Genomic DNA, 19114 nt, shown 5'->3' on the forward strand with positions numbered 1-19114 from the left:
GGGTTGTGGTGGAAATTAAATTAGTTCATGTGTTTATCGCCATTCTCTCTTCAAACCCAATTAAATTATAGAAAAGTAACTTGGAAAAAGGGATATAAACCCAAAGAGCAAAGTAGAAGAGGGAAGATAAGATACCAACAAGATTTAGGAAGATAGCAAATTTAAAGAATTAACTCACTAACAAATGGATAAACTGAAAATTGCTCACAGAAGGAGAATAAAATTTCAAGCTAAGCCACATCACAATCGCATAAAGCACAGGTGGCAAACACAAGGCCCACAGGCCGAATCTGGCCCTCCACCTTTTTTTTTATCTGGCCTGGCACCTTGTTTCTACCCAGCAGCAATTCAGAGCTCTCACTTAACTGTTATGGAGTAATTACATTTATACAGTCCTAAAATTACATTCGGCCCTTTGAAGGCAACCATGAGGCTAATGTGGCCTCTTGAAAATGAATTTGACACCCCTGCCATAAAGGCTCAGAAGTTGTAGGTGCTGAGTACCTCTAAAAGGGGGTTAAACCTAATGCTGGCCTTGTAAAATGAGTTTGGGAGTCTTCCCTCTTGAATTGTATGAAATAGTTTGAGAAGGAGAGGTATTAGTTCTTACCAGAATGTTTGATAAAATTCACTTATACAGTGATCTGGTCCAGGGCTTTTGTTTGTTGAGAGTATTTTGATTACTGCTTAAATTTTATTAGGTGTAATTTGTCTATTCAGATTCTCTGATTACTCCTGATTTAGTTTTGGAAGATTGTATGTTTCTAGGAATTTATTCATTTCATCCAGGTTGTCCAGTTTGTTGGTATATAGTCATTCATAATATTTTCTTACAATGCTTTGTATTTCTTGGAATAGAATAGAGAGTCCAGAAATAAACCCAAACCGTTATAGTCAATTAATATATGACAGAGGAAGCAAGCACATGCAATGGGCTAAAGATAGTCTATTCAATAAATGGTGATGGGGAAATTGGACAGATAAATGCGGAAAAATGAAACCAGACCACCTTCTTATACCATACACAAGAATAAATTCAAAATAAATCAAAGACTTAAATGTTGACCCAAAACCATAAAAATTATAGAAGAAAACATAGGCAGCAAAATTTTGGACATTATCCATAGCAATATTTTATCTGATAAATCTTCCCAGGCAAGGGAAACAAAAGGAAAAATAAACAAATTGGGTCAAAAAGTCCAAACTAAAAAGTTTTTGCACAGCAAAGGAAATCATCAACAAAATAAAAAATCCCACAGAATGGGAGAACGTCTTTGCCAATACATCTGATAAGGGATTAATATCCAAAATTTATGAAGAACTTAAAAAACTCAAAATCAAAAAACCCCAACCCAATTAAAAAATGGGCAAAGGACCTGAATAGACACTTCTCCAAAGAGCACATACGATGGCCAATAGACATATGAAAATATGCTCAACATCTCTAATCACCAGAGAAAAGCAAATTAAAACCACAATGAGATAACACCTCACACCCGTCAGAATGTCTGTCATTGATAAATCAACAAACAACAAGTGCTGCTGAGGATGTGGAGAAAGGGGAATCCTTTTGCACTTTTCGTGGGAATGCAGACAGGTGCAGCCACTGTGGAAAGCAGTATGGGGATACCTCAAAAAAATTAAAAATGGATCTGTCTTTTGACCCAGTGATCCCACTTCTGCGACTATATCTGAGGGAATCCAAAACACTAATTGGAAGAAGATAAGCACCCTTATGTTCATTGCAGTGTAATTTACAATTGCCAAACTATGGAAGCAGCCTAAGTGTCCATCAGTAGATGAGTGACTAAAACAACTATGGGATATTTAGACAATGGAGTACTACTTGGCTATAAAAAGAAGAAAGTTTTACCCTTTGTGACAGCATGGATGGATCTGGAGGAAATTATGTGTAGTGAAATAAGCCAGTCAGAAAAAGACAAATTTTACCATAGGATTTCACTCATATGTGGAATCTAATGAACAAACTGAACTAACAAGGAAGGAAAATAGGAAAAGACTCATAGATGGAGAACAGGATGACAGCTATTGATGTGGGGGAATTGAGGGGGAGAGGTATTGATAAAAAAGGAAAAAGAACTCACGGGCATGGACAACAGTGTGGTTATTGCTGGGAGGAGGGGGTGTAAGGAGATTAAATGGTAATAGAAAAAAATCCAATAAAGACTAAATTTTAAAAAATTATCTCTTTACTCTTATAATGGAAATCTTAGACCTAATGACATTAATTTAACCACCTACTTGCTTTATATAGTATTCGTATGTAAATGTGCACACATATGATATTCAAAATAACCAATTATACTACCAATAAAAACTACCAACAGTATGAGGTCTGTCCAGAAAAAGTCAGCCATTGTTAATATGATGAGAATGGGTTGTCTGACATTTATGTAACCTGGCAGCCAAGGAATGCACATGCATGAACAATGACAACTTTACTAGTAGTCAGTTGTGGGCGGTAGACGCCATTGAGTGAGCATGTATACTGTGTGGCTGTCACATTCAAAATGACTGAGCGAGTAGAGTAATGAATCTGCATCAAATTTTGTGTTAAGCTTGAATATTCCTCCACGGAAACTATTGGGATGATTCAGAAGGCTTTCAGGGATGATGCAATGAGTGCAATACAAAAAAAGTGTGGCAGAGACACTTAAAAGATGGTCAAGAATCTGCTGAAAGTGATCCATATTCCGGAAGGCCTACAACAACAAAACACCTAAAAATGTTCAACGTGTACAGGCTGCAAATCAACAAAGATCAGTGACTGAGAGTGTGAAAATGAGAAGCTGATCTGGGGATTCCAAAAACTATTGTGTCCAAGATTTTGACACAGGATCTTGGCATTAAACATATTGTGGCAAGATTCCTTCTGTGCCTTCTGCTACCAGAGCAGAAGGAACATAGTGCTGCTGTTGCTAATGACTTGATTCAAACTGCTACCAAGGAACCAGAGTTTCTCTAGATGGTTGTAACTTTGAAGGGAACTGAGACATCATTGTCTCATGTACAATGTTTCTTGTATCTTGTTACTTTTCCAATAAATGTCTATTTTTTTCCCATAGTACATGGCTGGATACTTTCTGGACAGATCTCATGATTACTGAATACTGTTTAAGATTTTTATTCAGGCTTGTTTTTTTCTCCTAAACATATGGGTGTGAAATGATACCTTGCTGTGACTTAAAATTTTATGTTTCCACTATAAAAAATTGGGAACCTTTTCATATGTTTGTGGGCTATTTGTGTTTCTTCTATTGTGAGGTATCTATTAAAGGTTTTTTTTTTTTTAACCTATAAAAAGGTTTTGGGAAGCAATTAATGATAATTTAATTAAAAAACTAAGTAAATAAAAGACAATTATTAATTCTGGAAAAAAGTAAGAAGTACAAGAAAGAAAGTGTTATCAGTATACCCTGTGGCTCAGCTGTGACAGTATTTTCATAATAATTAACATTAATGAAGTATTATGTAATCACTTTTTAGAGCTTATAGTTGAGGGTGTTGAGGCAGAGATTAAGTTATTAATGATCCCAAAGCTTGTCATTATTGGAAATGAAAGTTAAGATAATCTGTACATAGCTGTAGTATAAAAAGTATGCATATATTTTTAAGAATCTTCACTGATTTTTTTAATGTGGCAAAATGAAAACATAACATAAAGTGCACCTTTCTAACCATATTCAGGTGTACAATACTGTATTGGCAACCACACACATTGTAGTGCTACAGATTCCCAGAACCACCACTCCTCCTGCATTACTGAAACTGCATCCTCTAAACAACTCATCTCTCCTTCTGGCAAGCCCCTGCCAACCACCATTCTGTCTCTGTTTCTGTCATCTCTATCTTGTCTCTTTTCCTATCTCCATCTCTCTATCTCCATTTACTTTAGATACCTCATGTAAGAAGAATCATGCAGAATTTGTCTTTTTGTGACCTGCTTATTTTGCTTAGCCTAAGGTCCTCAAAGTTCATTTATGGGATAGACTATGACAGGATAAGGTTCTTTTTAAAGGCTGAATAATATATACAAATTTGTTTCAGAGCACTCTACAGACTCAGTGCAATCCCTATCAAAATACCAATGGTATTTTTCACAGAACTGGAATTAATAATCCTAAAATGTATGTAAAACCACAAAAGACCCTGAATAGCCACAGCAATATTGAGAAAGAAGAACAAAGTTGGGGTTATCACATTGCCTGATACCAGATTATACTATAAGGCTACAGTAATCAAAACAGTATGGAACTGGCATGAAAGCTGATACACAGATCAGTGGAACAGAATAGAGATCTGAGAAATAAACCCACACCTATATATCAATTAATCTATAACAAAGGAGGCAAGACTACATAACATTGGTGAAGACAATCTGTTCAATAATTTGGTATCTTCCAGTTTACCAAAAACTGGAAGATACATGCAAAAAATGAAACTAGATTGCTTTCTTATATCAAAAACAAAAACTCAAAATGAGTTAAAGATTTAAAGACCTGAAACCGTAAAACTCCTAGAAGGAAACAGCCCGTACATTTTTGGGATATGTCTCCTCAGGCAAGGGAAACAAAAGAAAAAATAAATAGGACTACATCAAATTGTATATAGTTTTGACAAAAAGTTTTAATTTTGATGAAATCCAGCTCCTAAATCTGTTATTTTATCATTTCTTGTTTTGGTGTTGTAACTAAGAAATTGATGCCTAACCCAAAATCACAGATTTACTCCTACATTTTTAGAGTTTTTAGAGTTTTAGCTCTTACATTTAGGTTTATGATCCACTTTGGTTTAGTTAATGTGTATAGTCTGAGAAGGTGGTTCAGGTTCATACTTTCGTGTATGGATATCCAGTTGTCCTAACACCATTTGTTGGCTAGACTGTTCTTTCCCAGTGAATTGTCTTGGTCCCCCTGTTGAAAATCCATTAACTGCATGTTAGAGTTTATTTCTGGACTTTCAATTCTGTTCAGTAAATCTGTATGTGTACTGTCATGCTAGGACTATAGTCTTGATTAACATAGTGTTGTAGTGTTCCATTACCTTTTAATGGAAACTCTATGAGGATTCAGTAAGGAGGATCTTGTTTATATTAACCTCAGAGCCTAACAACAACAACATTTACTGAGGCAGCAAACAAAGTACTTCATGCACATTAGCTCATTTCACACTGTCAGCAGATAATATCAATGTGTCAGGCTCAGAGTACATTAATAAACAAATGGAGAACATTTATGCTCTCATGAATCACACATCAGTAGCAAATTAGCACAGACTGATTTGAGAGTAAGCAAGGGTTAAGAAGCCTACTTTAATCCACATAAATCAACCCCTATAAAATAGCAGTAAAACTCCATTTGACATAAAGAAACTCAGAGAAGTTAAATAACTTGAAGAAGGTCACACAATTTAATAAAGGCAGAACTGGGTTATGAAAACGAATAGGTAGCAAATGGAAAATTAATTTAGGTGTAGGACATATTAAGGGTTTAGTATCTCCTCATTCTTTTTTTTAAAAAACGATTCCTTTCCCCCCTGGAAATAGGTTGTTATGGTCAAAGTATGACCAAGGGTTCTTAATTTGAGATTCTCAGATGGGCTTCTTGGTGCCAGTGGAACCGTACACAAAATAAATGTTTATGCTATTTTTTTTTAGAGTGGAAGTTTATAGCACTCATCAGAATCTGATCAGGGTCTGTGATAACCGCAAAATGTCCATAAACGTGTTTGATAAAAATATTTGATTCTTCAAAGGGCCAAATGTAATTTCAACTCCTTAACAGTTAAGGAGTAGTTACATTTACACAGTCCTAAAATTATTTTGGTCCTTTGAAGGCAAATGTGAGGCTGATGCGGCCCCTGGTGAAAATGAGTCTGACACCCCTGCTTTAGGCAGAAGCTGTATTTCCTTTGTGTTTCTCACAACACCATTTCGTGCCCTCTCTGCCAAATTCCTCCCTCTGGTAGCAGGAGGTGGAAGAAAATTACATTAATTTTTGGTGGGTTTGAAATAAACTTAATTGTGACATCAAAAATTCTCTCTATATAGGCCCTGGCTGGTGTAGCTCAGTGGATTGAGTACGGGCCTGGGAATCAAGCAACCACGGTTCGATTCCCAGTCAGGGCACATGCCTAGGTTGCAGGCCAGTTCCCAACAGGGGACACACAAGAGACAACCACACATTGATATTTCTCTCCCTCTTTCCTTCCCTTCCCCTATAAAGATAAATAAATAAAATCTTAAAAAAAATTCTCTCTACATATTCATGTTCCAAAGTAGATTTTTATTTATAAATTGTATGACTTAAAATTTATCTTAGTTCAAAACTTTAGACTTGACTTTGATTCTGCTGTCTTTCATAGCTTTAACATTTCTGAGATTTGTTGTTTTTTTTTTGAAAGGTCTTTCTATGTTTTTGTTCTTTTTAATTTCATTGCTAGTCTAGACTCTCATATTCTAACCAAGTTGTTGCAACATAATAATTTCCAGAATCAAGTTCATCTTGTACTTTTCCCCACATTGATCTTTTCTAAAAATAATTTGTACATTTTATTGGCTCCTCATTTTCTACAGCACCATCTAAACCCTCTTTGACTTTTGGGACCCCAACACACAAATATCAGAAAAAGGACATAATTTCTTACTTTATTATTTCTAATAACTATTCCATCTCCACTATCTGCTTTTAGTTGTATCAGCTCCTTTTAGTTTTTCCAAACTGCTGTTCTTATTCCCATGTATTGCAGTTAGCTATTTTTAAAATTTTGTCTATCATTGTCATCTATGACAGGCACCATACCAGACCCTTATTTGTGCCCTTCTCTGTGCCTTAAATGTCTTCTTTATTCCTCCCTATTTCTATTAGTTCAAATTCTGTCTGTTCTTCAGTGCCTAGCTTAAAAGTTATTTTTCCTTTGAAGCGCAAAGGAAAATTTCTTCAGCTGAAAGTAATCTTTCCTCCTTTCAACATTCACAGCACTTTAGCCATACCTCTTAGGTTATTTGTTTCTGTATATGTTAGAAATTTAAGTATTTGACATTAGTTTCTTAACAAGCATTATCTTACTAGTATGTAAAGATTAATGTAAGGTCTTTGCTATCTACTTCATTTCTAACATTGGTTGCAAAATTACGTAAAGTCGTGGAGTGTATAAACAATTACATGTTCAAATGAAGATGTTACAATTATTCCAGAAGAATATCTGGGAGTAGGAACAACCTTTGGAGGTATATATTGTTGGCTCTTACCAAATGGGAATTGCTTATATGTTTGTATAAGTTGGGTGGTCCCTGAAACTTTTTTTTAATGAAGGAGATTAGAAGCAAAAGATATTCTCTTAGGGAGAATTTCTGTTTATAGGAAGTAATTTTCCTTAAAAAAAGATTTTACTTATTTATTTTTAGAGAGGGGGGAAGGGAGAAAGAGAAAGAGAAACATAGATCAGTTGCCTCTCACATGGCTCCAACCAGGCACCTGGCCTGCAATCCAAACAAGTGCCCTGACTGGGAATCCTGACTGGGTTGCAGGAGATGCCCAATTCACTGAGCCACACCAGTCAGGGCAAGAAGTAATTTTCCTTTAACTGATGCCTAGCCAACTTGTAAAGTTTCTGTGGCCTTGACGAAGTCAGCCCTATTTACAATCTGAAAAAGAAACCTTTGATAATATGCCCTAAAGCCTTAATACTTTTCAGAAGCATAAATGAGAGAGCCGGAGAGGAAAAGAAGAATGTGAGAATTATTAATATAGCATTGGGGTAGAAAGCAGAAGGTTTGAAGAGTGATGGTTTGAACTAGATTTAAATGCCATCACTGCCACTTAGTAGTTGTATAACCTTGGACAAGTTACTTTATATCTGTAATTCTGTTTTTCATCTGTGAAATGGTGATAAAAATAACTCAAAATTTTGTGAGGATTAAATGGAAGCATGCCTGTAAATTACTTTACACAGTGACTTACTGTAATATATAGTGAATGTTAGGTACGATTACTGTAGAGATATCAAATCTACTCATAACAGATCCTTAGAATCCATTGTAACATGTTTGGCATGCCATGTTGTCGTGGTTATATTTAAAATTCACGTATGTGTAATGTATTTGTGACTGGTGAATAGGTAGAATTAAGAGTTCTGCTTTTAGTTTTTTAGTAGGAGTTTAAGTGCAGCCAGCAAACGAAAAAAAAACAGGTCTAGGTTGAAGTTGTAGTTTACTTTCACAAAGGCAGTTTTTCTATCAGAAGATAGGATTGCTCATTTACTGAGCAACTATCAAATAGCAGGTATATTAGATTCTTTTAAAATATATGTATTTAGTTACTGCAATCCAAAGCAGAATGAGTGTAAGTAATTTGCACTTGCTCAAGCCCATACTGTCTTAGGAATTTGTAGCAGATTATAGGAAAATAGTAGGAACTGTGGAAAATTTGAATCCTTCTCCTATTCCAAATCATATACTCTACTTTTATATTCCTACCACCCCTCAACTTGGAGGACGTTAAAATTAGTGCTGGCCTGACTGGTTGGGTGGCTAAGTTGGTTGGAGCATCAGCTTGTGCACGAAAAGAAGGCAGCTTTGATTCCCAGTCAGGGCTTATTAGTAGCTTGTGAGTTCTATCCCCGCTCATGGTGCAGGCATGTATGGGAGACAATCGATAGATGTTTCTCTCTTACTCTCCCTTCCTCTCTCTCTAAAATTAATAAAAACATACCGTTGGGTGAGGATTGAAAAGAAGTAGTGCTTTGTCACACATCATACCATTTAAATCAATTTTTAGGAGTGAGACCCTACAGGGGAGAGGGGAGGGAATTTCAGGGGAAAAGGGTAAAGGGTTGCAGGAACATCTTTAAAGGACACATGGACAATAACAAGGCGGGGCGTGGAAATGGGAGGGAGGTGGGGAGGTTTGGGGTGTGGGCTTGGATGGGGGAAAAGGCAGAAAACTGTACTTGGACAACAATTAAAGTAAAATAAAATCAAAAAAGAAAAAAGAAAAGAAAAACTTTCCCGGGTGATTTTATTGTTATGTAAATTAAGAACTTCTGACATGTTCTAATGCCTACAAGAGAATAGATAGTCAATAAATACTTGACTTTTGAAAGAATACAAACCTGACCACCCAGCTGCTCAATTGTAATTCTTTCCAGTATTATTGTCAACCTAAAGTGATTTTGTATTAACTTAAATCTTAAAGGGGCTTTGTGTGATACTTCGTACCTATTCTCCATTTATCCCTATGCAGGAAAATGTCTGGCAGGAGATAATGATTTCTGCTCATAGAATTCTGAACTTCCTCTATTACTGGTGAGAAGAATAGGTGTGGAAATAGGGGAAAGCTCAGGATTTCTTTTTTGTGTTCCATCCAAGGTTGAAGACAGGTTTTAAATATACATTTATTGCTTATGTTTATTTTAAAATAGTCTTACATTTTTAAATACATAGTTCAAATATCAAAAGATAAGAGATATACATTGAAGATTGTCCCTCTCATCTCCCGTGATACCATCAATGTTATACCAGTGTTCTTTCAGAGATATTCTAAATTTATATAAGCAATCGGATTTATACACATTTCCCATTTTTATCCAAATGGTAATATGTGCCATATTACCATTAAGTACTTGTTAATATGTACTTAACAAGTGTATCTTTCCCATATATGAAGAATTTTATCAGTATATAAATGTTTCAGAAATAAATAAATGTTTCCTTTTAACAACTAAATAGTATTTCTCTGTTTACAATTTATTTTAGTCATTCACCTTTGGGTGGGTATTTAGGTTGTTCTCAATTTTTTTCTGCAACAGACAATGCTACATTGAATAGATAAGTCATTTCACTTCTTTGTGAGCATGTATTCAGATAAATTTCTAGAAATTCAAGGCATTAATATTTTACCAGTTTGCCTTCTGTGAAATTGAGTATTTATTGGTTGAGAAATGATAGCATGAAATTATGTGAGGTATTAAAGGTATGAAGAAGCATTAAGTGACCAAAAGTGATTGTAATAGGAATGATATTTAAGTAGGTTGAGAGGATTAAGAATGAGCCTATAGCCAAGAACAAGGAGAAAGGTCTATTGGGTTTTGTTGTGTGTGTATACACGGGACACATTGGTGATGAAAAGAAACTAATGAATTTCTTCCAACCCTAAAATTTTTACTCTTAAAAGTATTTGAACTTTTAGAAACACATTTTTAATGTGCTGCTTTGTATATGAGAACTCTTCCATATCTTTAAGGGGAAATACCCTCATTATTTTCATTTCAGACTTGCATTTAGCATTTATTTGATCAAGATTTTATCTTTTCATGCATAACTATTTTTTACTTGAAATCTCTCTCCCTCTTTTTATTTCTTTAGCCCTGGAAGAAAACGGGACTTTTCTCCTGTTCCTTGGAGTCAGTACTTTGAGTCCATGGAAGATGTAGAAGTAGAGAATGAAACTGGGAAGGATATATCCTTTGCAAAGTGGCTATTCTTCAGTAAGCTTATAGTGTTGTTTAAGTTAGAAAACTTGTGTAGTTCCTGAAATATTCTTTATTCCTATTGTTTATTTCATTTTTATTCTTCACCTGTTATTTTATGCAGTATGAAATATTACGTATAAGTCAATGCCAATATTTTACTTGCTTATAATTGTCTAATGCATGGGGAAAGGATTAAGAATTAAATTTCTGAAACTGATATATATCTTAATGGCCCAGGGGAAATTTTCATAAATTAAGTGAGTTGAACTGGTTTTTAGTATATAGAAACCAGGAACTGTGTCCTCAGAGGCACAAAGAGAATCTTTTTTTCCTATTGAAAAACAGTCACACTGAGCCCATGCTTCAAAAACAGGTTTGGTATTTCAGAAACTTCTCTTTAAGTGTCCTTTAAGTTTGGAAGTTTGGAAGTTTGCATGTAGCTTGGTGCTGCATGAGTTTTCTAAGCAGCATAATTATGAGTAATTAATAAAAAACTTCAGTGAACAAAAGCTTAGATAAGTTTTCTTTAACTATTCATACACTTTTCGAGTTTATAAGAGTGGTTCGGAGGGTCCTGTCCTACTCCTTCTGCATGGAGGAGGCCATTCTGCCCTTTCCTGGGCTGTGTTCACGGTAAGTAAGTCGTTGATAGTAGAAGTTGATGTTAGCAAAATTATTGTTTACTTCTGGGTGAATTAGACTAGCCTAACTCTTCCTTCTGTACTGTCATATGACTTGATGTAAGAATGTTATGGATGTCTGTCGGTCGATTTTATATTTATCATGGTAGGCCAAAGATAAACTGGAGATTCTAAACTGGGTGGGTTTCAGTGCATGAATTCTTCAGTTTATAAAATGTTATATATATATATGTATCATATTTTTTATCATTGTTTGATTACAGGTAAATACATTTCCCTCCCATTGCACTCCCTGTCCCCCACGCACCCTTCACTCCCCTGTTCCCACAGTCAATCCCCACCCTGTTGTCCATGCCCATGGGTCCTTTCTACATGATCCTTTATTTAACTCTTCCCCTCCTTTCCCCCATGATCCTCCTTCCCCCTCCCCTCTGGTCACTGTCAGTTTGTTCTTTATTTCCATGCCTCTGGTTCTATTTTGCCCACTGGTTTGTTTTGTTGATTAGGTTCCTCTTATAGGTGAGATCATATGTTATTTGTCTTTCACCGCCTGGCTTACTTCACTTAGTATAATGCTCTCCAGTTCCATCCATGCTGCTGTGAAGGGTAGGCGTTCCTTCTTTCTTTCTGCTGAGTAGTATTCCATTGTGTAAATGTACCACAGTTTTTTGATCCATTCATTTACTGATGGGCACTTAGGCTGTTTCCAGCACTTAGCTGTGTACATTGGGATTTTTAGGTTCTTTTGAATTGATGTTTCAGGATTCTTAGGGTATAATCCCAGCACTGGAATCACTGGATCAAAAGGCAGTTCCATTTTCAGTTTTTTTTGAGGAAATTCCATACTGTTTTCCATAGTGGCTGTAGCAGTCTGGGTTCCAACCAACAGTGCATTAGGGTTCCCTTTTTTCCACAACCTTACCGGCACTTGTTGATTTGTTAATGATGGCCATTAATGATGGTGTGAAGTGGTATCTCATTGTGGTTTTAATTAGCATCTCTGATAGCTAGTGATGTTGAGCATTCTTTTATGTCTCTGGGCCCTCTTTATTTCCTCCTTGGAGAAGTATCTGTTAAGGTCCTTTGCTTATTTCTTAATTATATTGTTTGTCTTCCTGGTGTGGAGTCTTACTAGTTCTTTGTATGCTTTTGAGATCAAATCCTAGTTTATATATATATTTCATTGGGATAAAGGGGATGGAATTTGTGCCTTCTCAAAAGTGGGGGTCTGTCACCCTGGCTGGTGTGGCACAGTAAATTGAGCACTGGCCAGCAAACCAAAAGGCTGCCAGTTTGATTCCCAGTCAGGGCACATGCCTGGGTTGCAGGCTAGGTCCCCAATAGGGGGTGCACAAGAGGTAACCACACACTGATGTTTCTCTTCCTCTCTCCCACCCTTCTCTTCTGTCTAAAAATAAAGTCTTTAAAAAAAAGTGGGGGTCTGTAGCTCACTCATTTAAGAATGGATAAACAGACATATTCTACCCAGGTGCTTTAGCTAGAGATAATGTCAGTTTTTTATTTGTCTCCCTCATAGAGCTTATTGTAATACTTTATACATGGAGATGTCCCATCAGTATTTGGAAAATATTTCTTCTTTTATACAAATAATATTTTGTATTTTAATAGTACTAGTGAGCTACGAGGAAGTAAGCAGTATTTGGTTGATGATACCCTGGTCTGGAGTAGAGGATAAGTGTCTATGTGAATGCTGTTCGTTTTAGATCTTACTAATATCCTTGACTCTGGGATTGGACAGTCCACGTGCACAGAGAGACACTGCAAAGGAAGATCCTAGCAACATTCCTGTCTAAAGTGAAATTGTCATACTTCCTTACGTGTATCAAACAGATATACACACTTCCTCTATTAACCACTAGGGAGTCTGAAGAATATAAAATGGGAGCAATTAGGAATGTAGCCCTAGATACTTGGAGCCAGATGGCTATATAGTTAAGGAGGCTTCCGAATATATAATTTTATTTCTGGCAGGATTATTGGGATTGAATATATAAAATCACCTTCTGGTCTCATTTATTAGACTATGTTCCTTGAGAACAGGGAAAATGTCTTACTCTTTTTTGTTTTCCAGATGCCTGAAATAATTCTTGAAACATAGGTATTTATTCAACTGTATTAAATGATTAAATGATTAGTCCCTGTTGTTTGTTTACTTCCTTTCTTTTGCTTTAGGACATGGCTGTATGATTTGCTTACACATGCCAGGCTGTTTTATGTCTCTAGACATGTATTGTCCATTAGAGAGAGAATGCAAGCCGTATATGTAATTTTAAATTTCCTAATAGGGACATTAAACAGGTGAAATTAATTTTAACATATACTTTATTTTTTAAAGGTTTTATTTATTTATTTTTAGAGATTGGGGAAGGAAAGGAGAAAGAGGAGAGACACATTGATGTGTGAGAGATATATTGATTAGTTGCCTCTTGCATACCCCTAACTTGGGGAGCCCACAACTCAGGCATGTGCCCTGACTGGGAATCAAACCAGTGACCTTTTGGTTCACAGGCTGGTGCTCAATCCACTGAGCCACACCAGGCAGGGCTAATTTTAATATATATTTTATTTAATTCATTATACTAAAAATTTTATCATTCTAAAAGGTAATGTAAAAATTACTGTTGACATATTTCACATTATTTTTTACACTGTCTTTGATATCCAGTGTGTATTATTTTATACTTATAGCACATCTCAGTCGAGCACATCTCAGTTTGGACTAGCCACATTTCCAGTCCTTAGTAGCATAGTCATTTATATTTAGTATATTTAGTCATTTACATTCCTCAACTAAATTGTAAGGTTTTTTAGAGGCAAAGATCATGGTTTATTTTTGCCTGCCTTGTATTGTATGCTCAGGGAATGTTTTTTGAATGAGCAGTTAACAGCAATATCTTCCTAACTTATCAGTTATAGAAATAAATATGCCCTAGTTGCCCTGAACCAAGGTCAGAGCCACCAGAGATGACTCCTGTACAATGACTTGCCTGGCTCTGCTCTAAAATACTACACTGTCACTGGGCAGCTTAACATGTTGGAGACATGGAAGGAAAGAGATGTGTGACTGGGGAGAGGAAAGAGGCACCATCTTAATTGTCATGTTATGTGCAGACAACTGGGTTGAAACTTGCCTAGGGGTAGTGACTGCAGGCTCTGTCTCATAAGAAATTCGGTGAAAGGTAGTCTGTGGATAGGAAAAGCTTTATTCCAAGGATAGTGCTTAATGGGTTACAGGATTTTGTAAAATTTGAAGAGAATTACACAAGTAACTATATATACTTTGAACTTTTGAGTAGCTCCCTCCTAGTCTAATGCAAAATCAGAGCTGATATTACCTATTTGAGTATTCAGAGACCTTAGAGATAAGGGGTCTAGATAGGGCTAGAATAGACTTTTCACGAAACAGTTATTGCTTTTGACACTGAGAGAAGGAACAATGAAGTAGAAGTCCGAAGATGTGATTTCTAGCTCCAGTTTCACCAGTACTAGTAGTATGTCCTTGAGGAAGCTACTCAAGCCCTTGAGAAAGCCACATAAGCCTTTGTTCTCCAAATATATTCCTCTTATACCTCAGAGTTTATTTGAAGATTATGTGAAGTAGTGGCTATGAGAACTTTGTAGATTGTAAAGCCTGTGTAAGTATTATTATAAGCTATTGACGTGTACTGATATTAAATAATTTCAACCCATCAATTGGGACAATGAAATAATATGGAAAGAGCCTGACATAGAGGAGGTAATTGATAAATAGTTGCTGACATTATTATACTTGTGTCATTTTAGCAGATATCTCTAGTTCTTTTACCAAAATATAGTCTACAAGTAACAAATTCCATGAAAAATTAATGAAGTAGTGATTTTGTGATTAAATGGGTTTGAGAAACATTGCATACAATATTCTTTTTTTTTATACCTAACTTGGAAATTCATCCCACATATCAGCATATTATTAAAGCCTTTAGGGTGTTCTTCAATAAATCTAGTTAATTTCAACCATGTCTTTCAAATGTATTTGACCACTTGATTCCTTTTTTCTAAAACATCAGGAACAATTGAATCCAAAGTATCTGCTGATTCTCACACTTTGTGAAACTCCTTTATAGATATTGTGTCCCAGTTGCTTACCTGGTTTACTGGTACAACCAAGGGAATTCCCCACCACTCAATTAACTTTATAGCTGGGACTTTAGCCAGTTATATTACCTGCCCTTTTTTGTAGTTATTCCTGACAGTGTACCAGCCTGCTGAATGTGTTTATATGTGACTGTGCTTTGAAAATAAAAATTGATATATGAAAGTTAGTGCTCTTGCAATTGACTGGATTCTAGAGTTCATATTTCCTCAACACTGGAACATGTCTGTGAATCCAGATGCAGCTCTGACAAATAGCAGGAATAAATTGCTCAAGGACCTTTTAATCACGAGAGGCAGAATTTCCCTCAGACTTTCACCCAGATAATAATTGGTAACATTAGGCATAAAATAGAAGCACAAAGGCACTAGCATAGGAGGACAAGTATACTGACAGACAAAGAAAGAGATGAACAACTCTGGTTGATATTTGTGATGCTAGATCATGAGACCTTTGAGAGCAGAGACTGTTTTATTCACCCTTGTATGTCTAGTGCCCAGGGCCTGGCATGGAGTTGATGCTCAATAGCTCTTCCTTGAATAAGTTAATACCAACTTTGAACAATTAACAGAGGTTAAGTTTTGTTCATTATATTCTGTTTAAGAAAGCAGAAAAGTGTGTAATTTTCCTAAAGGCTTTGTTAAATGCCAATAAGTCATTTACATATGGCTGATATATACAGAAGTTGTATGAGATGATTAAAACAAATCCCAAACTTCAGGAGACATGAGGCCAAAGGACCTGCCTGACTAGATAGTTATGTTGAATAAGCAGAGACTGTTCATTTGCACTAGTAATCAGTTACAATTCATAGGAAGTACCATTTCTTTATGTATCAAATTAATATTTTTCAGAACCAATCCTCAATGTTGGCATAGGTACCAGAAAAAAATACTTGCAAACATTGTTGGTGGTGTTGTCAGAAGAGCTCTTTGGGAAAGTAATTTACACTGTGATTGAATCATCAGATATTTATACCATTTGACACATAAATCGTACTTCTAAGAATCTGTTCTAAGGAAAAATACCAAATGCAGGAAAAGCTATTTCTCTAAAATTAATAATCCCAGTGTCCAACAGCAAATGGCTAAATAAACTGTTTGTATCTATAAGACAAGATAATATACAGTCATTTAAAACACTTCCCCTGGACACTGTGGAAAATCTTTTTCTGTTTTCTATCATTTGTACGCTCTCTTTTATTACTTCTGCAACATAAAGATTGATTCTTTTTACTAGACACTTTTTTCAAAGGAAAGATTTCAAACTATATTTCAAAAGTTGTATTCAAGGTTATATTCAGTTCTGTCTCCCACAAGTTCAAAGGAGATTGGCAAACTGAAACTTGTCCAAAAAAGAGTAGGCAAGATGAGAGTACTTGAAATCATAGCATTCAGTGAACAGACTGAAATGTTTGGCCTGAGAAAAGCAGACTTGGGAGGCGTAATATTTGCTTTCAGCTGTAATACTAATTTTTAAAAAATCAACCAAATATTTTAAACATTTATTATGTGCCAGGTACTGTGCTTACCTACATGATTTCATTTAATTCTTCTTATATTTCTGTGAGGTTAGGCAGATGAGAACATTGGAATTTAGAGAAATAATAGCCAGTCATAGCACCAACACTCAAACCTACCTGTGTCTGCCTGCAGTGTCAGTTTTCTCTGAAGACCAGTTCCTCACTGCCTGAGTGGAGACTCAGGGCAGAGACCGTAGAGAGATATTTTTGACACACATAAGGCAGAACTTCTAAAGACCGGGGCAATTTCAAAGCAGACAAAGTCCTCTACAGAAGAACAGTGAGCATCGTCTTGGTAGTAGTGTACTAGTATAATGCATATGGTAGTTAATTGTGAATGTATCCTGAAGTTCCTTCTTAGCCATTATTTTATAAAATCTCTGGATCATTTTTGCATTAAATGTTTTGTGGGTCTTGTGGGGGATACCAGAGATTCGCCTGAACAAGTTCTATTAACTACCAAGAGAAAGCATTTCTATTTTTGGCTTTAGGAACAGGAGGAAAAAAACACGTGTGTGTGTGTGTACGTGTGATACTTTTTGATTAAAGGGTGATAGCTAAGAGAGGGAAATTACGGTGTTTAAAGAGTAAACTTTAGATCTATGGAAAATTAATTTTTTGGAATTCAGTATATTAGCAATGACTAACATACTGAATGTAACCAAGAAATAAAGAATTGTTATTCTTTAACAATTCTTGGCTGCTGTGGCTCAGTTGGTTGGAGCCTCATTTTGTAAACTGAAGGGTTATGGGTTCAATTCCTGGTCAGGGCACATGCCTGGGTTGCATGCTTGGTCCCCAACTGGGGTGCGTATGAGAGGTAACTGATAGGTGTTTCTCTCTCACATTGCTGTTTCTCTCCCTTCCTTCCCCTTCTCTAAAAAATCAATAAGCATGTCCTTAGGTGAAGATTAAAAATAAAGAATTAACAACAGTTAAATTTGATCATATAGGGTGGGTGGTACAATATTTAGGGCTACTCTAAACCTTTCTATCCGCAAGTACTGGGTAAAACAGACTGGCCTATTGCTGCGAGAGAATCCAGAACTAAGCAGAAATCAAAGTTTGGCTGAGAGAGAAAGGGAACAGAGGGAGCTCATTAATAGATGCAGCCTCAGCAGGCTAAATTTTGCTGGCTTCCAGTTAATTATTTTCAGGTTTGGTACCTCTGAGGGACTTGTGATTGGTCACAAGTGTTAATTGATTGAAGCCAGGAACTGAATCTGCAGTGTTTGTTGAATCCTGTTGCTTCTTCCAGTTAATTCAACTCAGGTAGCATATATTTACTGAGTATATTCTATATTTCAGGTATTGTGCTTCTACTAGGTCGAAGAATGAGAGTTCACCTTTTTAAAAATTTTTAATTGAATTTATTGAGGTGACATGGGTTTATGAAACTATATATGTTTCAGGTATACAGTTCTGTGACACATCATCTGTATTTGTATTGTATTCACCATACCAAGTCAAGTCTCCTTCCATAACATTTATTATCCCCAAACTTTCTTCTGTGTCCCCCAGCCCTCCCATTGAGAGTTCACGCTTTGACAAGATTAGCCAATCGGAAACTACTTGTTAACCCCCTGGATTGTATCAGGCGTTATGCTGGGTGCTGTGGATACAGTGGAGAATCAAACATATTTGCTGTTCTCTTGTTCATATTATGATTTAAGTCTAATAGGAAAAATGGAGATGACACATATGTTCATATAACACAGCAAAGATTTTAAGAGTCATTTGAAACAGACTGAGGTTTGAATCTTAAAATAGCTTAATCTACCAAGCTTTAGTTTCTTAACCTGTAAAATGAGTATAATACCATGTAGTTAATAGGGTGGTTGTGACAATAAACAAGATGTGCAGTTCTTGATAAAGTGCTTTACCCAGACACTCAGTTTAAGATGAGTTTACAGAATCTATTGCGGAAGACACAAAAGTAACAGAGGAAGATATATAAACTTATAAAAATGGGTCTATCTTACTATTAATGAGGAAAATATAAAGTAGAAGAATAACACTTTTCACCCATCAAATTAGCCAAAATTTAAAAATTCAAGGATCTCGTGTTTGTGAGGGTGCCTGTTTCTCCACACCTTCACCAGTGCTTCGTGTGCCTTCCAGAACCTGTTTAGTCAGCTACAAAAATTGTACTGATATTTTCCCAGCCTACTTCTCAGGTTGATAATAAGGCGAGATAGCAAAGTGATATAACCATGTTATTACAGCTTAGATTTTACTTGCTCTAGTCTAGGACTGGGCTGAACTTAGAATTATTAGAGTCACCTGGGGAACTCTAAAATGTGTAGC

General features: G+C 36.0%; 1 protein-coding gene across 1 annotated transcript in view; it reads left to right on the top strand.

Annotated features, from left to right (window-relative positions):
* The window catches only part of PPME1 (protein phosphatase methylesterase 1), a 69541-nt gene that overhangs the window by 12540 nt on the left and 37887 nt on the right, over window positions 1–19114 (top strand). The window contains exons 2-3 of the mRNA XM_037148679.2: window positions 10385–10478; window positions 11032–11124. Coding sequence (XP_037004574.1) covers window positions 10385–10478; window positions 11032–11124 — 187 coding nt within the window. The remainder of the gene's footprint in view (window positions 1–10384; window positions 10479–11031; window positions 11125–19114) is intronic.

The sequence above is a fragment of the Artibeus jamaicensis genome, unplaced genomic scaffold (assembly GCF_021234435.1).
Source record: "Artibeus jamaicensis isolate MK-2021 breed Jamaican fruit bat unplaced genomic scaffold, CSHL_Jam_final contig_64, whole genome shotgun sequence".
Classification (NCBI taxonomy): Eukaryota; Metazoa; Chordata; class Mammalia; order Chiroptera; family Phyllostomidae; genus Artibeus; species Artibeus jamaicensis.